The following is a 26922-nucleotide window of genomic DNA, read 5'->3' as shown; positions in this document are numbered from 1 at the left end:
CAGAGTAGGAACCGTTGTCAGATAAGAAATTAGTTAAGATGAGAATGTTACGTGAGAATGATTCTAGAAAATAAACAATCTTTCTTTCTTTATTTTTTGAGACAGGACCATTTTTAGTTCAGGCTGGCCAGGAACTTCCTGAGAACCAACAATGACTTTGAACTTCTGATTCTCTTGCTTTCAACTCTGCTGTCATGCCAGGCCTATGCTGTGGGTTATGCAGTATAGGGATGGGACCCACGCTAATAAGCATCCTATGAACTAAGCTAACTGACATCCCCAGAACAAGCAACTCTTTAAATCAATATTTTATTAATACAGTCTAATATACAACTAAACTTCTAAACTGTGCAGAGGTATTTCATACTATAGGAATAAATACTGAACTTGATTTACAAATATCAGACCTAAAAAAATAAACTGACATGTAAAGAACACTGCTATAAATCCTTAATTTTGAAAGGCTTTCTCAAGTACTTCACTTTTAACATACTCAATTCTTGGGAATCTGCTCCGAGCACCTTCAATTTAGTTGCCACTAAATTATGCTAGGCATTCTGTCTAAACACATTAATTCAGAAAAGGCCTTCAAGATGATAACCACATTTTGTGGCACATAGACCTTTTTACCAGTCAGTGGTGAGTTTAGAAATAAAACTGTAGGAGCTATGTGCATAACTGAGTGATGGAGCATGCACTCAGCATGCAAAAGGCCCTGGGTTTGATCTCAGTCCCCCAAAGCCACTGTTCTCCTATGTTCCTAACCTTGGGTTTTGCCAATGTGTGCAATTATTGTGAGAACATAAGTGCTGATCTCATTTGGGTAAATACTTGGTGTGAAGTCTACTTTCAACTTTCCAAACGGCTACGCAGTGTGTGTTCCTACGGCAGCAGCTGAGAGCTCTTTTTCTCTACCACTGCGAGCATTCAGTTTTCAGTGTTTTGGTTTAAGTAGTCATTGTTCCAGGTAAGGTGGCTCATCAGTGTTTTCATTTACAATTTGTTAATAACCTAGGAACTCTTAGGTATTTTGCAAACTTTCATGAGGTCTCTCTGCCTTCTCCAGTGAGGCATCTGCTCAGAATTTCTGCCCAATCTCTAACTGTAGATTTTTAAAATAATTGTCATGGTTTTGTTTCAATTAAATTCTTTACTCCACATTCAAACTCTTCTCTGGTTTATGAGTTGGTTTAAAGTAACTTTGGAGCTTTCAGGGTTAAAGATAAGGATAGGAATAAAGGACAAAAGGTGTTGTTTTGGTTTTTGTTTTGGTTTGGTTTTTTTTTTTTTTTTTTTTTGAGACAGGGTTTCTCTGTGGAACAGTCCTGGTTGTCCTAGAACTCAGTCTTGTAGACCAGGCTGTCCTCAAACTCAGAGATTCTCCTCTCTCTGCCTCCCGAGTGCTGGGATTAAAGGTGTGTGTCACCACTGCCAGGCCAAAAGGTGTATTATTAATAATTACTTTTTAATGCATACTAAGTAGTAGTAAATTACTATGATAGCCCCCAACTTACACTTGAGAAAACTAACAAGTATTTCCCAAATCACAGAAAAAGCTAGTTAAAGATGTGGTGAGAGAAGCAATACTTGATTTGGGTAGTACCATTCAAGACATGCCCATGCGGCACCAGAGCACCAAGCAAGACACAGACACACTGCAAAGTGGTCAAAATTAACCCTAAAGAAGAACAACTAGAAAATGGGGAGCCTCCAAATCTGTAAAAAAAAAAAAACAATGATTTTTTTTTTTTCTGTTTCTTATAAATTACTCAGTCTCAGACAATCTTAGAGCAGCCCAAGAAGTTTCTATGCTTAAACCTTAGGAGGACAGGGTAAGAGAGATGGTTTAGTGATTAAATGCACAGGCTGCTCTTTCAGGACCCAGGTTCTGTTCCCAGCATCCATGTGGCAGCTCACAACCAGCTGTAACTCTAGTTCCAGGGGTTCTATTCTGACACCCCCCTCTAGCCTCTATGGGCACCAGGCACACATGTGGTATACAGATAAACATGTGGGAAAACACAAACAAAACTAAACAAATACTTTTTAACTCAGGATAACAGTATTTCCCTTACAAGAGTATTAACTGAGACCATGTAGTTAGTCTACAACACACTTCTAGTCAAGATGGGTTTGAGACTGCATTTAGGCAAAGATTTTCCATTTCAATAGGTTTACTTGTTGAAAATTTAAAAAAAAAATAGTAACTATTGAATTTAGCTCTTTTCTTATTACCATTTTTGCTCAAGACAAAATAAAGTTATAAAAGTGTTAGCGTAAGGGCTAGAGAGATAGCTCAGTGGTTAAGAGCACTGGCTGCTCTTCTAGACCCGAGTTCAATCCCCAGCACCCACATGGTTCCAGGGATGCCTTCTACTGGCTTCCATGGGCACTACAAGAACATGGTGAACAAATACACATGTAGGCAAAACACCATACACATAAAATAAAAAGCTTGGTTTTTTTTTGTTTGTTTGTTTTTTTTTTGTTTTGTTTTGTTTGAGACAGGGTTTCTCTGTGGTTTTGGAGCCTGTCCTGAAACTAGCTCTTGTAGACCAGGTTGGTCTCGAACTCACAAAGATCCGTCTGCCTCTGCCTCCCGAGTGCTGGGTTTAAAAGTGTGCGCCACCACCGCCCGGCTAAAAACAGCTTTTTAAACGTCAGTTTAAACCTAAGCCCAATATAAAGAAAAATATTAAATATTTAAATAGTAAGTACTCAGAATGGGCCCAATAACAAGTAAAAGTCTGAAGGCAGAACACAATGCTCCACGTCTGGACACGCTCACAGGTTTGGCAAGTAAGCTTAGCAAACATAACCAACCACAGCATCTCCTAAAGCATCGCCTCTCTTCAGTACCTCAGAAGAAATTCGAAAACGGCTTTCAAAGACCTGTTCAAACCTAACGTGCCTGCGAAAGCTTCGTGATTCAGAGACTCATCAGCTTCCCTAAGCCTCACTGGAACAAAAACTCTGGAGTCATAGCTCAGTGACAAGCCCCAGCCCAACCCCAAGAACCCCCTGCACCACACACAGGTCTACTTGTGACAAAGGAAGGGGGACGACAGGCTGATAGGGGCACGCAGCTTCCAATCCTAATAAATCAACACAAACCCTGGCCTTGGTTTTTCAAGACAGGGTTTCTTTCTGTGTGGCCCAGGCTGGCCTCGAGCTCACACTGATCCACCTGACTCTGCCTCCCAAGTGCTGGAATTAAAGGTGTGCACCACCACTACCACCACCACCCGCCAAGAACAGCTCTCTTAGATGAAAAGCACTCAGTAAATTTGTGCTTTTTCTAAACCTTTTGTAAAATTAAGCTATAATGAATTTTCTCCTTGAAAAGCCTTGCCAAATTCAGCTCTCTCCCAACATGGTTTTATGCTTTCTGCCAAGACTAGGACTCTTAGTGCAGAAAGGCCACTAGCGGCCCTGCTATACCTGCTCCCAGCTGCTGTCCTAAAACGGCAATTCTTTGCAGTCTAAATCTCCCCGACTTCTCAGTTCTAAAGGAGGTCTCCCTTCTCTTAGTTATGGCAGGAAGTGTTGGAGGATGCATTAAGCAGATCTGGCCCTATGGTGTGGAAATGAAGCAAGATTTTCAGAATCTATACAATCAGAACGACACTGACTATACTCTCACCATCTCAAAGTCTTACACGCATTAGGTGCTTATAATGGCCTTTAACTTTTAAACTCAAATATATCATCCACTGCTGTTTTGAGAAACATTTTTATGGAGCTGAAAAGATAGCTCAGCCACAAAGAGCCGCATACAGCTCTTGTGTAACACCCAGCACCATGTTTTGTAACGCCAACTCCAGGTCATCTGACACCTTCTTCTGGCCTGTGCAGGCACCTGAACTCTTGTGTATATAGGTACACATCATTAAAAATAAATTTTTTTTTTTTTTTTGGTTTTTCGAGACAGGGTATCCCTGTGTAACAATCCTAGCTGTCCTGGAACTAGCTCTTGAAGACCAGGCTGGCCTCAAACTCACAGGGATTCACCTGCATCTGCCTCCCGAGTGCTGGGATTAAAGGCATGCGCCACGATCGCATGGCCTAAAATAAAGTCTTTTTAAAATGCTTTCTATCTTAAAGTCATCCCTTCAGCATCTAAAACACATTCAAGACTATCTCCGAATCAGGAAGCACAATCTGAGTGAGAGGCTTCCATTTCCCAGCTTGTATTCTCAGGCCAGAAAGTGAGCTGCAGGTACAATGCATGCAGAGAGAGAGGCAGTCTGCGTAAGGGTTTGTTCTCATGGACCCCACTTGTCCTGACCTCCAAATCTACTCTTCAGGTCTAACACTCTCACCAACCTCCTGCTCTCTCCGGGAAAACAGAACCTTCAGTTCCGCATGCTTCAGTTCCGCATGCTTCAGTTCCGCATGCTTCAGTTCCGCATGCTAGTTGAGCCCCCGTTTGCAGTACCCATACTGTTCCCAACTGGCCATCCTGTCTTTTCCTCACGTTCTAAATACAATTATTTTGTCAAGATCCAACACATTCAAACTCCTCCTCTGGATTGAGGCCCCGCTACAGCCAATCATGGAGCCAGTATGGCAATCAACTTGCAGTAACAGATTTCAAACCCACACAAGATCAAAGTGTGGGCTCCAAGTCCACAGACTTCTTTTTTTATTTTTTAGGTTTTTTTTTCGAGACAGGGTTTCTCTGTGGTTTTGGAGCCTGTCCTGGAACTAGCTCTTGTAGACCAGGTTGGTCTCGAACTCACAGAGATCCGCCTGCCTCTGCCTCCCGAGTGCTGGGATTAAAGGCGTGTGCCACCACCGCCTGGCTGTCCACAGACTTCTTTAGCCTTCAAGCCCTGGATACTTAACACATATCCTCTTGAAAGATGAGGCTCCCTCTTGGGCCTGGGAGGTGCTCAATGGCTAAGGCATTTGCCTCTAATTCTGACTTGAGTTCTATCCCCGGATCCGCATGCTGGAAGGAGAACTGGCTCTACAAAGGTGTCCTCTGATCATACGCGCACTGTGGCATGTGCACCTGCACACATTAAGAAACACACAGGCACACAGGCATGCATGGTTGGCTGGTCGGTCCATCTCCTTCCCAAAAACAAATGTGACTGACCTTCTCTGTGCAATACCAATCCAGTATCATCTTATGAGTGCATAACATCAATAAATTATCATCTTATGAGCATGCAACATCACTAGATAGGACTACCATCTACTCACGAGCTTATAGAAAGAGAGCAGGGGTTGAGTCTTGGGTTTCACAGGCCCAAAGGGTTCAGACTCTAAGAGCATTCCAAAATGTCAGGTAAAAAGGGAAAGTTTACTTTTCTTCCAATGACAACTCTAATGGACACGTAATCTTCACCTGTAGGCCACAATCATCAATCTACATCTACTTTCACACAGACTTCATTTCAAGTTCATCTTTCCTCCGAAACACGTGGGGATTACTCTAAGATCTAAAGAGAAGCACAGGCAGCTTAAGGAAAAAAAAAAAAAAAAAAAAAAACCAGGAGAAAGGAAGGAAAGCCCCCTCACCCTCCTCATGCAGAAGGTAAGGGCCAGAAGAATTTCCTTCCAAAAAAGAGGAAAATGCTAAAAGGAAAACTGAAGAGCAAGACACAAAAATACAAGGTGCACACTTCTGGGTACAGATGAAGCAAGGCTAGTAAGTCCCACTCAGTAATGCCTATTAGTCCAAGTCAGACAGCAGAGCTGAAAAGCAAGGCAAGGGTGAACAGGCAGAACCACTCTAGAGCACAGAGGTGAACTAAGAGCCCCTAATCTTCAGCTCATCTTATCCCTCTCTCAGTGTCTGTGATGTCTTGATTTATTGAACAAATGTCTGACATCCACTCCACAAACAAAGTAGGCATCAAGGGAGGCAAAACACTAAGATGAAGACCTTGCCTTTAAGGAACTAACAAGATCTGCAGTGCCACAGGTAATAGAATCCAGGGTTACACATGTTAACAGGGCTAACAGCATGCTGCCCATTCAGAGCTGAGAAGAGGACATCAGAGGAACGCATGGAAGCAGCAGCTGAGAGGGCCTATCACAGATACGAACTTCTCAGTATGAGGAGAATGAGCATCACATTCAAAGGCAGTTGGCCCAGTGGGCCCTCCTTGATGTGGGAGTGTCATATATCAATCTGTTGATTTCATTGGTTAAGCAATAAAGAAACTCCTTGGCCCTGATAGGTTAAAACATAGGTGGGAGGAGTAAACAGAATAGGATGCTGGGAGGAAGAGGAGGTGAACTCAGACTCTGCTCTTCCCCCTGGAGAGACTTGACAGCTCTGCTCTCTGGAGCAGAAACACCAGGCTCTGCTCTCCCAGGCAGCTCCGATCCAGGATGGACGTAGGCTAGAATCTTCCCGGTAAGCGCACCTTGGGGTTCTACAAACAATTATTAGAAATGGGCTAGTTCAGGTGCGAGAGTTAGCCGAGAAGAGGCTAGATAGAAATGGGCCAAGCAGTGTTTAAATGAATACAGTTTGTGCGTTGTTATTTTGGGCATATGCTAGCAGGGGGCCGGGGTGCTGGGGACACAGCCCCGCCGCTCGTATTTCAACACCTCCTGACTCAGTCCCACAGCCCCTCTATTATCTGGAGGCTTGGTAAGCCATTCGGTCTCAAGTCCTGAACAGCAGCTCTTCATAATCAGACTGCATTTTCACAGGATTCCTAGAGAAACAGCCCTCCCTGTTGCTTTACCGCTTGCCATGGGAAGACAGAAGAGCTGAGGCATCTCATTCCCAAAAACACCCATGAAAGCACCAGGTAAGACTTACCCTGGAAACAGCTGGAGCCAGAGTGCTCAACTGTGAACCTGAATGACGCAATCAAGTCTATCAGAAACTCCAGAAAAAGGACGATGGGGGCAGGAGAGATGGGGTATCCATTCCAAATGAAACAGAACTCTGGGATTTTATCACTTGTTGATGAAAGGGGACGATGAGGCGTTGGGGGAGGGAGGAACAAAAGCAAGCATAAACACGAATGGGCTCTTTCTAAGTAACAGAACAGTGACAGCACAGATTTGGGAGAAAAACTGAGTTCCTGCCCTTCAAGATGGTTGGGTTTGAAGCATCTGTAGCTCAGCCAGAGGGACTTCCCAGCTGACAGTCCACATCCAGGAGAAACAATGCAACTGCCCGAGCTAGCAGTCACACCGTGACCACGACACTGAGAACAGAAGATGACACCATGTAAGCTGCCACAGCCAAGCCTCTGAGTGTGCGAGCATCTAACACACGACAGCCAAGTCTCCGAGTGTGTGAGCATCTAACATACAACAGCAAAGCCTCTGAGTGTGTGAGCATCTAACACACGACAGCAAAGTCTGAGTGTGTGAGCATCTAACACACGACAGCCAAGTCTCTGAGTGTGTGAGCATCTAACACACGACAGCCAAGTCTCTGAGTGTGTGAGCATCTAACATACAACAGCAAAGCCTCTGAGTGTGTGAGCATCTAACATACAACAGCAAAGTCTGAGTGTGCGAGCATCTAACACACGACAGCCAAGTCTCTGAGTGTGTGAGCATCTAACATACAACAGCAAAGCCTCTGAGTGTGTGAGCATCTAACACACAACAGCAAAGTCTGAGTGTGCGAGCATCTAACACACGACAGCCAAGTCTCTGAGTGTGTGAGCATCTAACACACGACAGCCAAGTCTCTGAGTGTGTGAGCATCTAACATACAACAGCAAAGCCTCTGAGTGTGTGAGCATCTAACATACAACAGCAAAGTCTGAGTGTGCGAGCATCTAACACACGACAGCCAAGTCTCTGAGTGTGTGAGCATCTAACATACAACAGCAAAGCCTCTGAGTGTGTGAGCATCTAACATACAACAGCAAAGTCTGAGTGTGTGAGCATCTAACACACGACAGCCAAGCCTCTGAGTGTGTGAGCATCTAACATACAACAGCAAAGCCTCTGAGTGTGTGAGCATCTAACATACAACAGCAAAGTCTGAGTGTGTGAGCATCTAACACACGACAGCCAAGTCTCTGAGTGTGTGAGCATCTAACATACAACAGCAAAGCCTCTGAGTGTGTGAGCATCTAACATACAACAGCAAAGTCTGAGTGTGCGAGCATCTAACACACGACAGCCAAGTCTCTGAGTGTGTGAGCATCTAACATACAACAGCAAAGCCTCTGAGTGTGTGAGCATCTAACATACAACAGCAAAGTCTGAGTGTGTGAGCATCTAACACACGACAGCCAAGCCTCTGAGTGTGTGAGCATCTAACATACAACAGCAAAGCCTCTGAGTGTGTGAGCATCTAACATACAACAGCAAAGTCTGAGTGTGTGAGCATCTAACACACGACAGCCAAGTCTCTGAGTGTGTGAGCATCTAACATACAACAGCAAAGCCTCTGAGTGTGTGAGCATCTAACATACAACAGCAAAGCCTCTGAGTGTGTGAGCATCTAACATACAACAGCAAAGTCTGAGTGTGTGAGCATCTAACACACAACAGCAAAGTCTGAGTGTGTGAGCATCTAACACACAACAGCAAAGTCTGAGTGTGTGAGCATCTAACACATGACAGCAGAGTCTCTGAGTGTGTGAGCATCTAATACACGACAGCAGAGTCTCTGAGTGTGTGAGCATCTAACACACGACAGCAGAGTCTCTGAGTGTGTGAGCATCTAACACACGACAGCCAAGTCTCCGAGTGTGTGAGCATCTAATACATGAACATGGGGACAAGTATCAAGGAGGCAGGTACAAAAAAATCCTGAGACACAAGAAACTGACAGTGCCATCCTAGCCAGGAAAGGGGCATTATGGAAAAGGGAAGTAGGATGCTAGAGATTCAAGCCCAGAACACAGACTTGGTAATCATGACGTCTTCTGTCATATTATACAGCCACATAAACAACTGAAAAATATACTAATAGTGTACCAATGGTTCTCTCTGGGTGATAATTAAACAAGATTTTTGGTATTTTCCCTCTGTAATTTAGTTATTCATCAAGGAACGTGAGTTTTGCAGCTTAAAAAAAAAATAAAAGGGGCTGAAGAGGCAGCTCAGCAGTTAAGAACGCTTCCTGTTCTTTTAAAGGACCCAAGTTCAGTTCCCAGCACCCATGCCAGACAGCTCACAACTGCTTGTAACTAAAACTCCAGGGGATCAGAGGGCACCAACACAAACAAAACAAAACAGAAAGATGTTGTGGGATAGGAGCCTGTAGGGGAAAGTGTTCAAAGTCCAGGGAAAGAAAACAAACACTATTTTACTGCCTGCTGAGAGCTGAGCACACAGCTTTGTGAACAAGACCGAGTACTGTGCTCCACAGCCTACTTCCTACCACGGAAACAGAGAACAAGAAAAAAGAACACGTGGTCGTAGACAAGACTCAGATGCGGTAATGTCACTGCTCAGGGTCTTCTTGTATTTATCTTTTGTGCGTGCTACAGGCGGAGGTCAGGACAAGTTGCAGGAGCCTTTCCTTCCACGTGGGTCCTGGGGATCAAACGGAGGTCAGCAGACTTGCAGGGGACGTGCTTTTTCTAGAGGAGCCACAGGAAATTTAGACAAAGCTTCTTCTAAAGAGACACCTGAGCCCTGAATGACAAAAGATCAGCTTTACAAAGACACCTGGCACCTCTCCCTTCACAGACAGGAAGGTCTAAGGTTAGCAGCAAGGACCGGAACCCAGATGTGCTAAACATCTAGACCAAGAGCTTGTCACTAAAATGTGTTCAAGGTTTCCCAAACACTACAGAGATGTCAACAATAGCACTGCATTCCTGGCCTCTGGCCTCATGTTGAGGACTAGAGCAGTGGTCCTCAACCTTCCTAGTGCTATGACCCTTTAATATAGTTTCTCGTGTTGGGGTGACCCCCATCCATGAAATTATTTCATGGCTACTTCATAACTGTAATTGTGCTGCTGATATGAATCATAATGTAAATATTGATATGCAGGATATCTGACATATGCAACCCTCCAAAGGGGTCTCAGCGCACAGGCTGAGGACCACTGGACTACAGGAATGTACAAGGGATTGGCTGCTCTACTGAAAGAAATGAGAGCTAGGAGGTGAAGGATGAAGAGATGTGGCGAAAGCAAAGGCAATGATTTCTTGAAGGTTCATTGTTCAGGCCTAAATTCCAAGCAGCAGCACTCGGAAGGTGTGCACCTAAGCTGTTGAGAACATTTTCTTCACCGAATCATCCACAGTGCCAGGCTGGCCCACGAAGACAGTTACTTCTATTACGGCAGCAAAGCAGTTACTGAGTACTCCCTTGGTACTGTGTACACCTGTGTACCTGAAGGTCTTGGATGTTGAGTGATTTGTCCAATGGCATAGGGCAATGAACTGAAGCACCCTCAGTCCATGGCTCCCCACTCCAGATCAGTTCCCAAATCTTGCTAGACCCCAAAGCTTTTTTGAAGGTCATTCAATTGTCAATTTCTCTCTGGTGCTAAAACCTAAGTACCCATCTTCCTTTTCCTGGTGATCAGAACACTAATCAAATGAGCATTCTTATTTCCCTATAACCTCAAACCACGAAGATGTACTCACACAAATACTTGACACTAACTGGGTGTTTAACTTGTTTTTGCATTCCTAGACAGATCCCAACAGTGTCTGACATGTGTTCATTATACTATTCTGCCGAGACAATGTCCAACCCATGACAGCGGCCTAAATACTGAATGAAAATTTCATCCAAAAAACTCAGGCAAAAACCCGAACTGGGCATTATCAAATGTCATGCTCTAAACTATCCCTGGGTTACTCAATATTTCAAACCCCACCCCCCAGAGAAGGAGGTAGGAAAACCCGAAGCCTCCTACGACTACACACAAGCAAGTTACTGATCAACAGCGTGGGACAGCACCCAGGAAGGGTACTCCTAAGGAAGGACACAGCACCTGCTCCCACCGTAGCAGGCCCCCCAAATCCCTCAGCTTCCTGGGCGGTCCCCAGTCCAAGAGCAGGTGGCGACCTCAAGCAGCAAGCCGGAAACCAGCCATGTCCTCGACCATGACCTTCTCAAGACGCTCAACCTTGTTACCCCCAAATCACGGGCAAGAGCACTGGCCAAAGCATGGGAGACTATGCCTGAGCTGCCGGGAGCCCTGAGCCGGAGAACGCGAGCCCAGACGTCTGTCCACCCGCCCGCAGGAGGAAGGGTCCGGTACTCACCCCGCAGGCGGCCTGCTCCCAGCCGCCGCCACCCGGGCGACGGAGAACAGCCGGCCCGGGCAGCCCGCAAAGAGGCGCAGGGACAGCGGGAGGCGCGGGGCCGCCGTGGCCCCGAGCAGCCAACGAGCAGGTCTCAGGAGGGCAGCCATGGCTCAGGGTGCCCAAGCCGGGAAGCACGCTCCTGCCGAGGACCTGGAGGAACACGTGACGACGGGGGTCGCCCCCGAGTGGGACGGACCAACGGCCAAGCGCAGGGGAGGCCGGAGCCTCGCCAAGGCGCACAGGAGGAGAGAGCCGAACTCCCTGGGACACCCGGATCACTTCTTTGCTTTACAACAATAATTTTTGTTCTCTGTCCTCAACGTTCCGGTTTCCCTTCTCTCTCGCTCCCGCTCTCGGAGAGCTCAGCCACATCACCCCCACCAGACGTTGCAGTTGGTAGAGCCCCTAGAGGTCGACTCTGCCCATGCTCGCGCAAGGGCTTGTGGGGGGCCGACTAGGCGCAACACCGAGGGTGCTGGGAAGGGCCGACTGTGCGGATCCCGGAGTACCGACTACGTTTCTTCCCTGCGCCAAGGTTGCTGACCTAGTTGCTCAGTGACGTAGTTCCTGCCTTAGCACTCAGAAACGGGGGTTAGAGGAAAACTTGATGAAGGAAACTGAGACTGGGCTGTGGGCCCTCTAATTAAATATATACGATTTGTGTTGTTGGGATTGGGGATGTGGTAGACAGAATAGACAGACCTCATCCCAAGTGCATAGGCAGTGCCTCGCTTTATGAAATAAATGGATTTTAACAAAGATCGTATAGTTTTAAATATCGAGATTGAACTTTCCCTTTCTCGCTGCCCCGGTCCTCCTTTCAGTCAATACACCAATATAGCTTTTAAGGCAATGGTGTGATTGTCTGCTAGTATATCGGGAGTTTGTAAAACAAGTTCTTACCTTCACAGGGCTTGCATTCTGAAAGGGTTCCCCGTGTATTCGCGTGAACCGGGAACAGGTTTCTACCCTCTACTTACTTAACTGTTCCTTGACTGTCACCAGGTGAGCAGTCAGATTCTTTCTCCCTCTGGAAGTTTCCTATTTGACTGTTTCTCCTGGGCAACAAACTCCGAGAGCACAGACTGCGACCTCTTGTGTAGTGGAAGGCCCTGCTCGGGTTGAGACACCTTCCGTACATTAAGAATTTATCGAGTGAATATACGTTTAGAGATAACTTGATTTACGTTCCTTTTGGAGAAGAAGCTGATAGCCCCCAGGAAAAAAAAAAGTTTAATTTACTCTAAGTTATACTCTTAAGCACTATGATAGAATGTAATTTATTCCCTCATTCTGTATCAGAACTGTTTATTAAGCACATATTTTGTGCCAGACACTATTTGAGATCCTAGGGATGCAACAGACAACACAGAACGAGTCTCAACTCAGATGAAACACTGTACATTTAAAGAGCCACACAAGAATTGTGATGTAAAATAAATCAAAGAATTGATGGTAGGTTGCCATCTGTGATGATTAATCTTGATTTAGAGACCCTGTAGGGGAAAAGGGCCAGCCAAAAAAACACACCCTGTCCAGAGTCAAAGAAACACACCCTGACACTGAAACTAGAGCCAAAGAAACACACTTTGGCCCTGAAACCAGAGCCAAATCTGCCCCTGACCAGTTAAGCAGAAAACCAAAAAGTTGTTGAGCAGAAAACCCACCAATCCCTGAGCAGAAAAACAACCAATTCCTGAGGAGAAAACCAACCAATTCCTGAGCAGAAAACCCACCAATTCCTGAGCAGAAAACCAACCAATCCCTGAGCATGAGATCTAGCCAATCTGTTTCAAGGAACTGAAAACTGCCAAGTCCACCCTGAAAAAAATCTTCTCCTTGGAAAGACTCCGCCCCTAAGAAGCCCTGTACATATATGCCTTGCACCCGTTCAGTTTGCTGCTTTCTTTTTCACCCTGACAGAGGCAGTCACTCTCCTGGATTCTTCCCTCCCAATAAATCTCTTGAATGAGGTTTGGGTGAGACCTTTCCTAGGAATGGAGCAGAGCGAAGAAGTAGCAACTTTCCAGCTGAGTCACTGGCAGAACAAAACAGAGCAGTGGGGAAACCTCCCCTAGCTAAGCAGAGTTGTTATCCTCTGCTTAGGGACCTAGCCAACATGTAACAACTTCACTGGGGAAGCCCTCACCTGCTCCAGCAGAACTGTTTGTTACATTAGGGGAACCTCTCCCTAGAGCAGGGCTGTAAGCTGCTATGCTTTGTGTGACCTGTGCTATAATTCCAGGATCCCTTTCCATCCAAGCAGCAGTGCTTACAGTCACCACGGAAACCAGCCTTTGGGCATGTCTGTGAGGGGGTTTCTAGGTTGGATTAGTTGAAGGGGTAAGAACCTGCAATAGTCTATACTATAGACAGGACCCACCCACTCCCTCCTCTGTCACCTGAGGCAAGGTGATCTTCCTTCCACTTCCAGACTGAGCTCCTTCTTCCCTTTTCCCTCTCTCTCCTGAAGAGCTAGCCTCTCCTCTCCTCTATTCTCCTCTCCTCTCCCCCTCCTCTCTTTCTCTGTTTCTCTTCTCCCTCTGCCTCTTTCTCCTCTTCCTCCTTCTTCCCTTCCTCTGTTCCCCTCCATAACCCACTAAATAAATACCCAGTTTCTCTGCATAGCGTGCCTATCCTATTCATCTCTGTCTCTCACCCTCTGCAGCTCATCATGGGACCAACTGACCCACGGGGGTCTCTCACCTGAAGCACTGCTCCCTGCCTGGGACTCACTGCCCCTCATGGCCCTCTGCCTGCCACCCCTTGGGAAATTGCACCATTTTATTTTTACCATTATAGAACCACCCTAAGTACGAGTGGCACCATTGGATGACTTGGCAGGGCTGAATCAAAAGAAGAAAGCACTGGGCACCAGACATCATCTCTTTGTTTCCTGACACCCTATGCAGCTGTTATGCCCAGATTTGTGAAGTTCCCCCTTTTCAAAACCAACAAGGAAACAGAGTAGTGTATGTAAAAGCAAAGAGTTTTTTTTTATTTTTTACAAGTTTGCAAACATGGTCTCTCAGTGTGTCCAACATATTGGAATAATTGGAGAACCTCCAGTGCTGTGGGACAATAGTTTTACCCTGTAAAGATTTGTTTCTTGTGCTTGTTTAATAAAATGCTGATTGGCAGGAAGTATAGGCTGGCGACCAGGCAGGAAGAAGTGGGGCATTGAGAACAGGAGAATTCTGAGAAGAAGAGAGATGCAGTCTGTAGTCGGTCACTCAGACACGGAGGAAGCAGACACAGAGCAAGCAAGATGTGACTGCCTCGCCAAAAAAGGTACCAAGCCATGTGGCTAACACAGACAAGAATTATGGGCTAATATTAGTTAACAGTTAATAAGAAGCCTGAGCTAATAGGCCAATCACTTTATATTTAATGTAGACATCTGTGTGATTCTTTGGGACTTAACAGCTGTGGGACTAGGTGGAACAGAAACCCCTGTCAACACCCGAGCTCAGTTAGAGTTGGGTTTTTATAGTAGTAAAGGTGGGGGTAAGGGATTTCCAAGATTCAGGACCCCTGATTGGCTGACATTTGTCTAGGGGTGTCCTGGTGAATGTTTGCTGGCAGGCGATCCTATCTACAATGGTTGGAACATTAGGAATTTCCTTTGGATGGTCTGTTCTTGGGTGGTGCCTTAGTAATCTCAGTTTGTTGACCTTCCCGCAACCAGGTATTGCCTCAGGGTAAACTACTGAGACTGGCAGGTGATGATGGTTGGAAGAACTTCTTTCGGGTGGTCTGCTCCTATATCGTGGTTGGCTAAGGCCTACAGCAACGTGACCAAGCTCATGCTGCCATGTCACCCTGATGGCCTATACCACAATGAGCCAAAGACAAAGTTTCCCCTTAAGTTGCTTTTTCTCAGGTATTGTGTTGCAGCAACAAAACAAGGAACTTACTCACCAGCTGAACAAAAATCAAAAGAGAGGAAGTGAGGGTTGTCTGGAGAAAAAAAGGAGAGCCAGCTCTTGTGCTAGTTTTAGACAACAGCAAATTCAAAACCCTGAGGTGGAGGAAACTGAAAAGGACCAGATGAAAAGAATGAGCAGGGAGTGGCGTTCGACAGGGAGGTCACAGAGGTATTTGGGAGTCAGATCATGCAGGGTGTGAATGACTAGAAGGGTCTTTGCACATGGGACCCAGGGAGCTGGCTGTCAAGACTTGGGCTTTTATGTAGATGAGATGGAAAAACAATTGGAAAATTTGGTGAGCTGCTATGAAACCAATTCACTAGCATTTTTAAAAAAAAGAGTTGTTTTATCATTATTTTATGTGTATGAGTGTTTTTTCTGCATGTATGCATATGACCACAGGCACGCCTGGTGCCCTCGAAGGTCAGAAGAGGGTTTCAGATTCCCTGGGACTGGAGTTACAGACAGGTTGCAAGTCACTGTGTGTGGATGCTAGGAATTAAGCCGACCAGTACATACAGCTTTAAAAAATAATGCAGAGCCCAGTGGTGGTGGCACACGCCTTTAATCTCAGCACTCGGGAGGCAGAGGCAGGTGGATCTCTGTGAGTTTGAGGCCAGCCTGGTCTACAGAGCAGGTTCCAGGATACTGAGAAATCCTGTCTTAAACACACACACACACACACACACACAAAGAGAGAGAGAATGCAGACTCTCCAAGTATATGCTACATCCAAGGAAGACTAGGGGTTTGAATACAAATGTGGAAGAAGGCTGGTAGAAGTAATTACCATAATGGATTTTCTAAGTGTTTACTCCTGAAAACTCCACTCCTTGGTGTTAAATTTCAAGCCCTGGCCCAAATGGCTTTAACATATCAAAGCAGACAGAGCCACCAGGTTCTCCCAGAATCCTTCAGACCATACCTATTACAGTTTATGGCTGGCACATCCCACCTGCTAGCCTGAACTCTTCAGCCCAGCAGCTGGGCTGCCCTTCCCCCAGAGGCTCTGCCCTATGTAATCCAGACATTTTGATTGCCTGCCCTTTTTTGTACCTTTGGCCTCTTGGCTGCTGCACCCGGTTCCCCTCCCTCTCTCTGCACAGGGCCCAGTGCAGTCTGTACTCATTCTGGACTCTCCCAGATGTCCCTGCCTCTGACTATGCTCTCCCGCGCATCTACAATCAACTTTCTCCTCCACCAGACCCAGGGGCAGTCATGTCCTTTTTGTTTGTTTGTTGTTGTTGTTTGTTTTCCTTGGCTTTTTTCGAGACAGGGTTTCTCTGTAGCTTTGGAGTCTGTCCTGGAACTAGTCCTGGTCTTGTAGACCAGGCTGGCCTCAAATCTCACAGAGATCTGCCTGTCTCTGCCTCCCAAGGGCTGGGATTAAAAGCATGTGCCACACCACTACCCGACTTTGTCTAGTATTTTTGTCTGGTGTGATTGCTGTTGTTGTTCATCCACTTGATTCTGATGGCTGGTTTTAATTGTTAATTGTTCATTGTTCTCGGAGGCAGAACTTTGTGAAGTCTCCATGGTATTACAGCATTAGGTGAGAAGTGTAATGGTCTGTCCTGTCCCTTTAAGAGACAAGCCCTGCCCACTCCCCTCTTCAGCCTAGGCAAGCGGATCTTCCTTCTACTTCAAGCCCATGCTCTCTCTGCCCTCTTCAGGAGAAGTGGCTGCCATGGCTCTTCTGCTTCCTTTTTCTCTCCCCCCTGTTTTTTTTCTCTCTCCCCTTCCCTTTCCTTCCCTTTTACTGAATAAACTATACCTAAACCCTCTCTCTGCATGGCATGCCTATCCATCACCCACCTGCCACAGCTGCCCCACCGATGTGCCGAGGTCTCTCACCCACCACCTCCCACCCACCTGGGACCCACAGAGGCCTCGTGTGGTAGTGAAAGACCTGGGTAAATCCAGACCTCCCCAGCAGGAAGAAAATAGCCAAAAATCCAAGCAGGAAGAGAAGAATCAAAAATCTAGGATTAGCCAGTTCAGTGGCTGTGTTTCAGGAACTAGCTGAAGATAAAGTTAGATTGTAATCTTGAGAAACAGGGAGTTTCCCCGTTGTGATTTTAGGAACTAGCTGATTATGACCTTGAGTGATCTTGAGAGGCAGGGAGTTGTCTGCTTGTGACTTTCTGTGACACCCTCCCTGCCCCTATTATTGGGCTGTGGTTTCTTCCTATAAACCCTTCTCCCTTCTCCAGGTCACTCGGGGTCAAACTCTTCCCCTGCGTGGGTTATGAGTCTCGGCCCCAGTGCACTGGTTCCCATCTCGTCTCATCAATTAAAGCCTCCTGTGATTGCAGCAAGGATGGTCTCTAGTGAGTTACTGGGGGGGGGGGGGGGCGTGTTATCCCTAGACTTGAGTGAGAGTCTCCCCGCACCGGGGGTCTTTCAGTAAAACCCGGCTGTCCCTGAAGGTCCACTGCCGCCCCTCAGGGAACTGTGTCATTTACTTAAACCATTACATTGGTGCTCACGCTTCCTCCACGTTCCCTCCTGCCCGCAGGTGGGCTGGCTGAGGACATGTGGAAACCTGGGCTCAGGAACCAGGTATTTACCTGAGCACTTATCTCTACGCACACCAGCGGCTTCAATGGTGAGTTTTCCCATTCCAGTCAGCTTAACTGTTTCTCTGAACCTGAGAAATTGACCCTTGAGGTCCTGGAAATCCTATGGTGTTCCTAGACGTGGGGGGGAGGGGTTGCCCCCAACCACAACCTTCACTGCTGTGGTTGAGCCCTTTGCTGACATTCATCTCTGGTTGCTTCCCATTGCTAAAAACATGATCGGACAACCCAGGGTGATCCTTACGCCCTAGCACTGCACACGCTGAGCAGGGCATTCTCTCTGGAACCTAGGATCCCTCGGAGTTTTCTTTCCCTTTTCTTTTGGACCCTCGTAAGTGATCCCTTCTGTGAGAGATCATCCAGGATGGCCTCTAGCCTCTGGCTTCCCAGCCACCCAGACAGGGCCAGTCAGGCTACATCAACACCTGGCCTGTAGAGAGATGTTTTCCTATAGGCCTTGCAGTGATACTGTTTTCGCAGGCTTTCACGTTCTCAGCTATGGACTATAAACCCTCAAACTATCAGCCACCTGCCTGCACACACTCTGCTGGTGTCCCACTGGCTCTGCTTTTCCTTTTGCTGGGCAAAATCCCCATCCATCTGAAAATGCTCTTTTCCTCTCGCTCCCATTCCTTCTAGTCTATCCCTGACACCCCTACTGCTGGTCCCACAGAAACTGACAAGATTAGTCAGATCCGCAAGGCAGCTGTTTTCAATTCCAGCCTTTCCTCTCTGCCGTGGCTTGTGGCACAAAGGATTGGCAACAGGACAGATTAAGCCTCTAGGTCTCTCTTGATATTGTATTTAAAACTCCCATGGCTCAAAAAACATGGCTTCTCCATACAACATGTGACCACCACCATTTTAACTGAGGTCAGGTGATCAGTTCCCGCCATCTTTACTGAGGTATTCCCTGCCTGGTTCCCTGGTGCTGACTCTGTCACATGTGTGTTTTGTGCAGTGGCATTCCTTTGGTAGGGCCCACCAAGAGCATCCACTTTGCCCAACTTCTGTTTAGTGTGTGTGTGTGTGTGTGTGTATGTGTGTATACATGTAACTTAAATGTACCTATGTTTACTGTTAAATATTATAATTGTCTGCTCATTGTATCTCATTCCAGACTAAAAAAACAATAAGTCTCATGTTTTAAATTGGTATGTACTTTTAAGTCTCTTACAAAAATACTATATATTTGATTCAACCTTGCTTTAAAATATATTAAACAGTTCTCGACTATTGTCAATTCTACTGTTAAGCTTTATTGCAAGCGTTTTTTTTTAATTATTTCTGTCTTTTACAATTATAAATCTTACCTGTTAAGTTGAGAGCCAGTACAGTCAAGCTTGGACCCAGCTCTCCAAGCAGATTCTATAACTTATCTATACCCGGTAAACAGCCCTCAACTGCCCAGAGATCTGGGGAATATGCCATTTAAATGTTTAATTATTAAAAAGGTTTCATAACAAAAAGAGACAGGTTGGCTCCTAGCAACAGCACTCCACTTGCTCCAAAGAAGACAGAAGACAGATGGGCACAGAATAATATCTATCTGCAATTCACTTCAACTGCCAAGCATTGACCACTGGGAAAAACTGCCTTTCATCTAAACTGAAGATCTCCAGAAAGAATCACCAGTATTGACAGCTGCTGCTTAGGTCAAGGTAGGCTTGTCTTCCTACAGATTTCTTAACCCACAGGATCTTCTGGAGCCTGACAGGCACCATGCTAAACAGCAAAAGGCAAATACAACCCTCAGCGACCATGGAGGACCCTGAGAAATAGGTCTAGGTGCCAACCAAGTAAGTTCTCTTGTCATTTTTTAATCATTAACTCCTCAAGTAAAATTTTATCCTTTTCAAAGATCTCCAATGCAGTTTGACAGGTGAGAGGCTTTGTCAGTTTAAAAGGACAACCTCACCAAATGAATTTCAGTAAAATACAAATACAAGATATTAAGGCATGAAACTGCAAATTATAAATGTGTGAAGACAAATACAAGTTATCAAATTCTCTCACACTGCCTTTTATAGTCTTAAAAATGCTTTTCATTATGCAAAAATATCTGTCACAGTCATTCTGATAGAAGTATGCTGCTGTTTAAAACTTAGTGTTTTCACAAACCCAAAAAATTCTTGTGAGTTCCAGGGAGCCGGATTAAAGGGTCCACCTTAAGCAGGTCAGATATACCCCTCTCAATTCCCTGGTCCTAATTTTTTTTTCCTAAACTTAATTTTGTCCTCTATTCTGCCAATACCTTAAACAGGTATAAGAGACACCAGGCATTTCCATACCACAAACACCAGGCAGGAGCAAAGAGACCAGCTACCCCAGGATGTGACCAGCACCCAGCTTTCTCAGAGCCCTCCCCCCAAGATGACACCCACAAATAAGTAAGAAGCAGTCTTGAGAATCTGTCGTCCCAATTCCTTTAACCCGTGGTGCCTAACTTCCCACCTTTTTTTATTATAAAAAAGAGATGGGAATGTAATGATATGATCTGTTACTTTAAGAGACAAGCCCCTCCCACTCCCCCCTTCTGCAGAGGCAAGCAAATCTTCCTATTGCTTCCAGCCTGCATTCTTTCTGCCCCATCTCTTCAGAAGAGGTGGCTGCTGCCATGGCTCCTCTCCTCTCCTCTCTACCCTCTCCTCCCCCTTCTCTCTCTATTTCTCTCTCTATTTCTCTCTCTCTCTCTCTCTCTCGCTCTCGCTCTCTCTCTCTTTCTCTCTCTCTCCCTCACTCCCTTCCCTTTCCTCCTATAACCCACTGAATAAACTATACCCAAGCCCTCTCTCTGCATGGCATGCCTATCCATTTCTGTCTCTCACCTGCTGTGGCTCCTTGTGGGACCAGCTGCCCCTCTGCTAACTTCCCACCTGCCTGAGACCCACAGAGGCCTCAGGTGGTGGAACCCAGCTGCACCATTTTACCATAACATTGATGCTATGACTCAGATTTGAACTGAGGTTGCATGTGAGTCACAGCACCAAATGTTAGATAAAACACTGCAGTTCCCTGGGGGGCACAGCAGACCACAAGGGGCAGCGGGTCCCAGGCAGGGAGTCGCATGGCAGGTGAGAGACCTTGATGGGTGGGCAGTGGGGTAGCCAGTCCCATGAGGAGTTGCAACATGTGAGAGACAGAGACAGATAGGCACGCTATGTAGAGAGAAGATTTTGGTATAGTTTATTCAGTGGGCTGTGGGGAGAAAGGGAAGGTGAGGAAGGAAAGGAGACATGGCAGCAGCCACCTCTTCTGAAGAGACGGGGCAGAAAGAGAGTAGGCTGGAAGTGGAAGGAAGATCTGCTTGCCTCAGCGGAAGGTAAGAGTGGGTGGGGCTTGTCTCTTAAAGGGATAGGACAGACCATTACAAGAAGACCCACCCCGAGTGCATGGAAGTATGTGTGTGTATTCTGTGGGCTGGGCTCCCAGAGTGAACAAAAAAGACAGTGAGTGAAGCACCAGCATTTCACCTCTCTCTTCTGACTACTGACGCAATGTGATGAGCAACCTCATGCTTGTGCAGCCATGTCTTCCCCTCCATGATTGTGTGCCTTCATGAACCATCAGTCAAAAATAAACCCTCCTCTTCATTGGTTCTGTCGGGTGTTGATGTGGGAGTGTCATATATCAATCTGTTGATTTCATTGGTTAAGTTATAATAAACCAGCTGCTTGGCCTCATGGCTGGAACATAGATGGGAGGAGTAAACAGAATAGAATTCTGGGCGGAAGAGGAAGTGAGGTCAGACTCTGCTCTGCTTCCGGAGAGACCCGACAGCTCTGCTGGAGCAGAGACGCCATGCTCAGCTCTCCCAGGCAACTCCAACCCACGATGGACTTAGGCTAGAATCTTCCCGGTAAGCGCACCATGGGGTGCTTACACACATTACTAGAAATGGGCTAGTCCAGGTGCGAGAATTAGCCTGTAAGGGTTAGAGTTGATGGTCGAATCATGTGTGTAAATGAATACAGTTTGTGTGTTGTTATTTCGGGCATGAGCTAGCCAAGCAGCCGGGGTGTTGGGGACGCAACCCCGCCGCTCCTATTTCAACAGGGTGTTATTCCACAACAACTAGCAGAGTGACGTGCCAGCCAACACCCCTTCTGTAATGATTTAACCTTGGCAGGGCTGGAGCCAAGGGGCGCCACAGAGTCACACTGTGCAACAGAGCTCACAGGACAGAGGTGTGTTGGGGGAGGAGTACAGAGGTAACCCCTGAACAAGAGCAGAAGGAAAAGAGAGCAGGGAGCAAGAGCACTTGTTTGGTATGAGGGAATATGCACATGTGCACACAGAGATTGTGCACAAATCCCATCTGCTGTAGCCACAGGGTCTCATCTTGGCAACTGATGATGATGTGTCCTGCTGTTTCTTGGTTTTCAAGGTCAGACCTGTGTAAATGCCTGACTGCTAGCACCTTCACTACACCAGACTGTGTTCGCTACTTTTAACTGGTACACAATGTCGCCCATGAACAGCCTCCAAGGAGAAGTCTTTGTTTGGTTCAGCTTTCAAGGTCTCAATTGGTGTTTTCCTTGCCTGCCTTGTGGAGAAGAGAAGGTTCTTTACTTCATATTGGACAGGAAGTAGAGAAAAGGGGGTGATGTGGGATTCTCCTCTGTATGCTGTGAATATCACTGGTTAATAAAGGAACTGCTTTGTGCCTATAGCAGAAGAACAGAGCTAGGCAGGGAAAACTAAACTGAATGCTGGGAGAAAGGAGGAGGAGTTAGAGAGAAGCCCTGTAGCCCCGCCAGAGCCAGACAAAACGTTAGCCAGTAAGCCACAGCCATGTGGAGATACACAGATTAATAGAAATGGATTAAATTAATATGTAAGAGTTAGCCAATAAGAAGCTAGAGCTAATGGGTCAAGCAATGATTTAATTATTACAGTTTCTGTGTGATTATTTCAGAGCTAAGTGGCTGGGAACCAATAAGTGGCCCCCTCCTTACAACAAGGGGGACTGGAGACCAGGTGTAACTTTCAAAGACATGACTTAGGGGCCTACTTCTTCCCTCAAAGACAATGGTTCTCAGCCTTAAAAGCACTGTTTCCCTTTAATTGCTCATGTTGTGATCACCCCATAAAATTATTTCTATTACTACTTCATAACTGTAATTTTTCTAGTTATGAATCAGAGTGTAAATATCCAATATGCAGGATATCTGATATTTGACCTCTATGAAAGGTCCTTCAACCCAAGGGATCACAAACCACAGGTTGAGAACAAATGCCCTAGCCCTGTCTCCCAAAAGTTCCCACTATCTCCCAAAATAGCACTCCAAAAATAGGGCAAAATATTCAACATAATAGTTTGTGAGGGACATTTTATATGTAAAACAGCCTTCTACCCTTGGACTGGAAGGGCCATGGCTACCTTGTAACGCAAGATGCCTATAATCCAACCCAAGAGTTCTCAAAGTCATAACAGTTAAAACATTGCATCAGAAGTCCAAATTCAAAGTCACTGTTGAAACTCAATGTACAACCTTAGATGTGAGCCCCTGATTAAAATAAATAAATAAAAATAAGCTGGGTGATAGTGATGCACACCTTTGATCCCAGCATTCTGGAGGCTGAGGCAGGAGGTTTGTGAGTTCGAGGCCAGCCTGGTCTACAGAGAGAGTTCCAGGTCAGCCAGAACTGTTACACAGAAAAACCCTTTCTAAAAAAAACAAACAAAAAATAGAAAATAAAAACAAATTACATACTTCAAATGCACAGTGACACGGAGTAAACATGTTCCTTTCCAAATGAAGCAATGGGGGCACAGAAAAGAGGAATGGGACCCCCAAAAGACCAAACCCCAGCAGGATAAGCACTAAATGCCATAACTCCATGTACAGCATCAGGTTATGTGTTATTACAATGGAAGTCTTGGGCAGCCCCAATACTTGGCCTTGCCATTTACAAGTTCTGGTAGAGATGTGTCTGTAAGGAGGGGGAGGGAGGGGAGGGAAGGAGAGAAAGAAGGGAGAGCATGATAGAGCGTTATTTGCCCATTTTCAGTTCAGACCTTTCCACCGTCTTCAAAGAATTCTCCAGAAGCTGGGTATGGCTGAAGAGAGGTCCAGAGGAATTGTCCTTGGCCTCCCTTTGGCTTTTGAAGGATATAAAACACTCAGATGTTGGTTAACTAGAGTCCTGATTTCCAGTGAAAGGAAAAGTCCAAGTAGAGTTTTACTGGGAAGAACAATTTAGAAGTCAAACTTTGCAAAAGTCTGAACGCCATGGTTTTCTAGACTCCGAGTGTGTAAAACTAGTTGTTCAGTTAGTTTGTTACAGTTTGTCAGCTTGACACAGCCAAGAGAAAGTCTTGACAGGGAATTTGGGGGATTATTTTACTGTTTGTAATTTAATGTGTTGAAAAAAATGTTTGCAGGGTCTGGGATGTAGCTCAGAGGTAGAGCACTGGCCTGCCATGCAAAGACCCTGGGTTCAGCTACCAGTGCTGAGAGAAAAACAGTTCATAGAGAACCGAAATGGTGGCTGCTTTTACTTCTCTGCTTGTGATTAGAGCATGAATCGTAATTTTAGGAACTCTGCACTTAAGCAAGTAAGCAAGGCAATGTACCTGCCTGTACCTAGGAACCATGTAGCTTAGTGGACTTTTCCAACAAAGTTTTCCCAAACACCAAAACATGCTGTCATTGCTGGTAAATCGGTTTTTTTTTTTTGCAAAATATTCAAGAATTGAGGTTTTTAACCTTCATCATCTAAGATAATGATTTTCATTGAAGACTAAAGTTTCAAAAAAGAGAAGACCTCAAGATTCTGAGCTGAGAAGGGGGCGCTTGACACCCTAAATGGGAAATCTGCAGAACAGAAGATATTAATCTTGTTTGGCTTCCATCAATACACTTGTTTCTTATAATAGATTGTGAGAACCCCAAAGAATCGGAAACCAGCGCTGATCATTCATAATTTCATGTTGACCTTTTTGCAGTCTCTTTCAGCCTTCACACAAACACGTCCAAAATAATGTGAGCACAGAAGCAAGTGATTGCCTGGAGTTTAAAAGCCTGTTTGGCTCAGAAAGTCTTAGCATATTTTAAGCAGCAGATCTCATGCTTAGCTAGGACTGTGTTTTCTCTTCAGGCAACTTAGCTGATGAGTCTAGGGCTTCTCCCATCTGTGACAACATTTTTCATTTCCAAGTTTATTCACGTATGTAATTCTCAATTATTCCAAAAATATTCTGCTCAGCCCCTTGTTTGCATACAGCCCCAGGATTCTCCTCAAGAGCGGAGGTCCATGCCATCGCAGTTACGGCCTTCAGCGACCCTCTGTCAAACAGATTCTTCCATAAGTGCACAAACCAGGAAGACAGATGCAGGGTCATTTACTATAAGAAAATAACCCATGCTGGCAACAAGAAGTCGTTGCTGATATTTTCCCGGTGTCTCCAAGTGTGAAGGCTGGCAAGTCTATGTGTTTCCCACGGGGCAGATAGTGTCTGGGTGAATCAATACAGAATGCTGCTCAAACATAGTGGGCACATCAGTGTCCTGACTGACGTATACAATGACTCCCTTCAAGACAGGGACTGGTGGCACAGCCCTGGAAACACACTTCAGGAAGTCCTTATTGAGCAAAACTCTTAATTATTAAAATCTGATGTGATTTTGTGTCTTTTCGTTTTGTTTTTAAAAGAGCTAGAAAAATGGGCTGGAGAGATGGCTTAGCCATTAAAGGCTAGGTTCACAACCAATGAAAAAAAGAGCTAGAAAATATATTTAATTCTCTCTGAGCATATATAATATGGGATTTGACACTGTTATTCTTACCTTGTATTAAAAAGATAATTTCCCTTGAACATTTTTATTCAAGTTTCCTTCTGATCATTTCAGTTAGGTTAAGGGAAGGAAGACCAAAAGATTTTGTTTGATCTTAGTAAATACAACAGGAAGGGGGATGTAGCTCAGTGGTAGAGCTCTTACCCAACATGTGTGAGGCCCTGATTCAATACTCATGACTAGAAGAGAAATTGTTTTTTATTGCATTTTATTCCAAGACCTTGATATATGAATTTATTTAGGTCTAACTAATATGTCACCTTGTTAAAACAGTGATACGATAAATAAAATCCGGCCTAATCAAAGTTCTAGAGACGCTAATAAGAAAGGTGTTTTAGTTGGTGTTCTGTTGCTGTGAAGAGACACCATGACCAAGGCAACTCTTATAAAGGAAATATCTAACTGGGGACTTGCTTATAATTTCAGAGTGTTGTTCCATGCTCATCATGGTGGGAGGCAGGTAGGCATGGCACTGGGGCAGTAGATGTGAGCTTTATATCCCGATCCACAGCAACAGGCAGAGGAGAGAGAGAGAGAGAGAGAGAGAGAGAGAGAGAGAGAGAGAGAGAGAGAGAGAGAGACTCTATGTTTGGTGTGGGGTTTGGAAACCTCAGGGCCCATGCCCAATGACACACCTCCTCCAGCAAGACCACATCTCCTGATCCTTTCCAAACAATTCCACTAACTGGGGACCAAGCATTCAAACATACAAGTCTATGGGGGCCGTTCTCATTTCAAACCCCCACAGATGGTAATGTGGTTTATAGAGGCAAGTGAACCACATTCAGGGTGTTTTAAAAGGTTATGGTACTTGAAGAATATGAAGACTTGCCTATGGACAGCCTTTTCTCTGCTATGTGCGTTTTCAAGGGCGGATACTGAGATCAATATATGGGAACATGCAGGAAAAACACAACAAGAGTGAGGCAGGAAGGGGCAGGGGAAGGAAGGGACTGATTCCAATGGCCAACGTTGATTCTCTGGAGTTCACAGTATCTGAATTCCATTCTTGGACTCCCCAGTAAAATGAGGCAGTATAGTCCTGGTGTTTCTGTCTCTCAGCTTGGGGGCAGGCTTTGATCATTTTCATCTGAAAGAATTCTGACTAGTATGGACTTGATATGGAGAAACAGACTTCTATAATGTGATAAGACTAGAGTCTTAGAGAATTTCTTAGGGAAAAAAAAAGTCAGCGTATAGAGTATGTGTTTATATACATGTATCATCCTTTACTTATTTACTTTATTATTTGCTTATAACACACTGCCTTATACATATTAAATACACACTCCACCGCTGGGTTACATCTGCAGCCCTACGTGTTTGCTCCTTCGTTTTTGATTTCCAGCAGTGTTCTGACAAGGAGGATCAAACTTCTTTCTGCGCTGTCATCTGA

At 45.4% G+C, this 26922-nt stretch overlaps 1 protein-coding gene and 1 long non-coding RNA gene across 2 annotated transcripts in view; one reads left to right on the top strand and one right to left on the bottom strand.

Annotated features, from left to right (window-relative positions):
* The window catches only part of Lrpprc (leucine rich pentatricopeptide repeat containing), an 82639-nt gene extending 70736 nt beyond the window's left edge, over nucleotides 1-11903 (bottom strand). Inside the window, exon 1 of the mRNA XM_050146001.1 lies at nucleotides 11175-11903. Within this exon, the coding sequence (XP_050001958.1) occupies nucleotides 11175-11323 (149 nt within the window). The 5' untranslated portion in view covers nucleotides 11324-11903. The remainder of the gene's footprint in view (nucleotides 1-11174) is intronic.
* A 6819-nt stretch (nucleotides 11904-18722) lies between these two features.
* Nucleotides 18723-22464, top strand: LOC126503993 (uncharacterized). Its single transcript, XR_007592465.1, has 3 exons — nucleotides 18723-19385; nucleotides 19988-21583; nucleotides 22112-22464. It is a non-coding gene; the product is annotated as an uncharacterized lncRNA (long non-coding RNA).
* Nucleotides 22465-26922: the final 4458 nt, after the last annotated feature.

The sequence above is a fragment of the Alexandromys fortis genome, unplaced genomic scaffold, assembly GCF_014885135.2.
Source record: "Alexandromys fortis isolate MF-2015 unplaced genomic scaffold, M_Fortis_MF-2015_v1.1 scaffold_42, whole genome shotgun sequence".
Lineage (NCBI taxonomy): Eukaryota > Metazoa > Chordata > Mammalia > Rodentia > Cricetidae > Alexandromys > Alexandromys fortis.
This window is presented reverse-complemented; position numbering and strand designations above follow the sequence as displayed.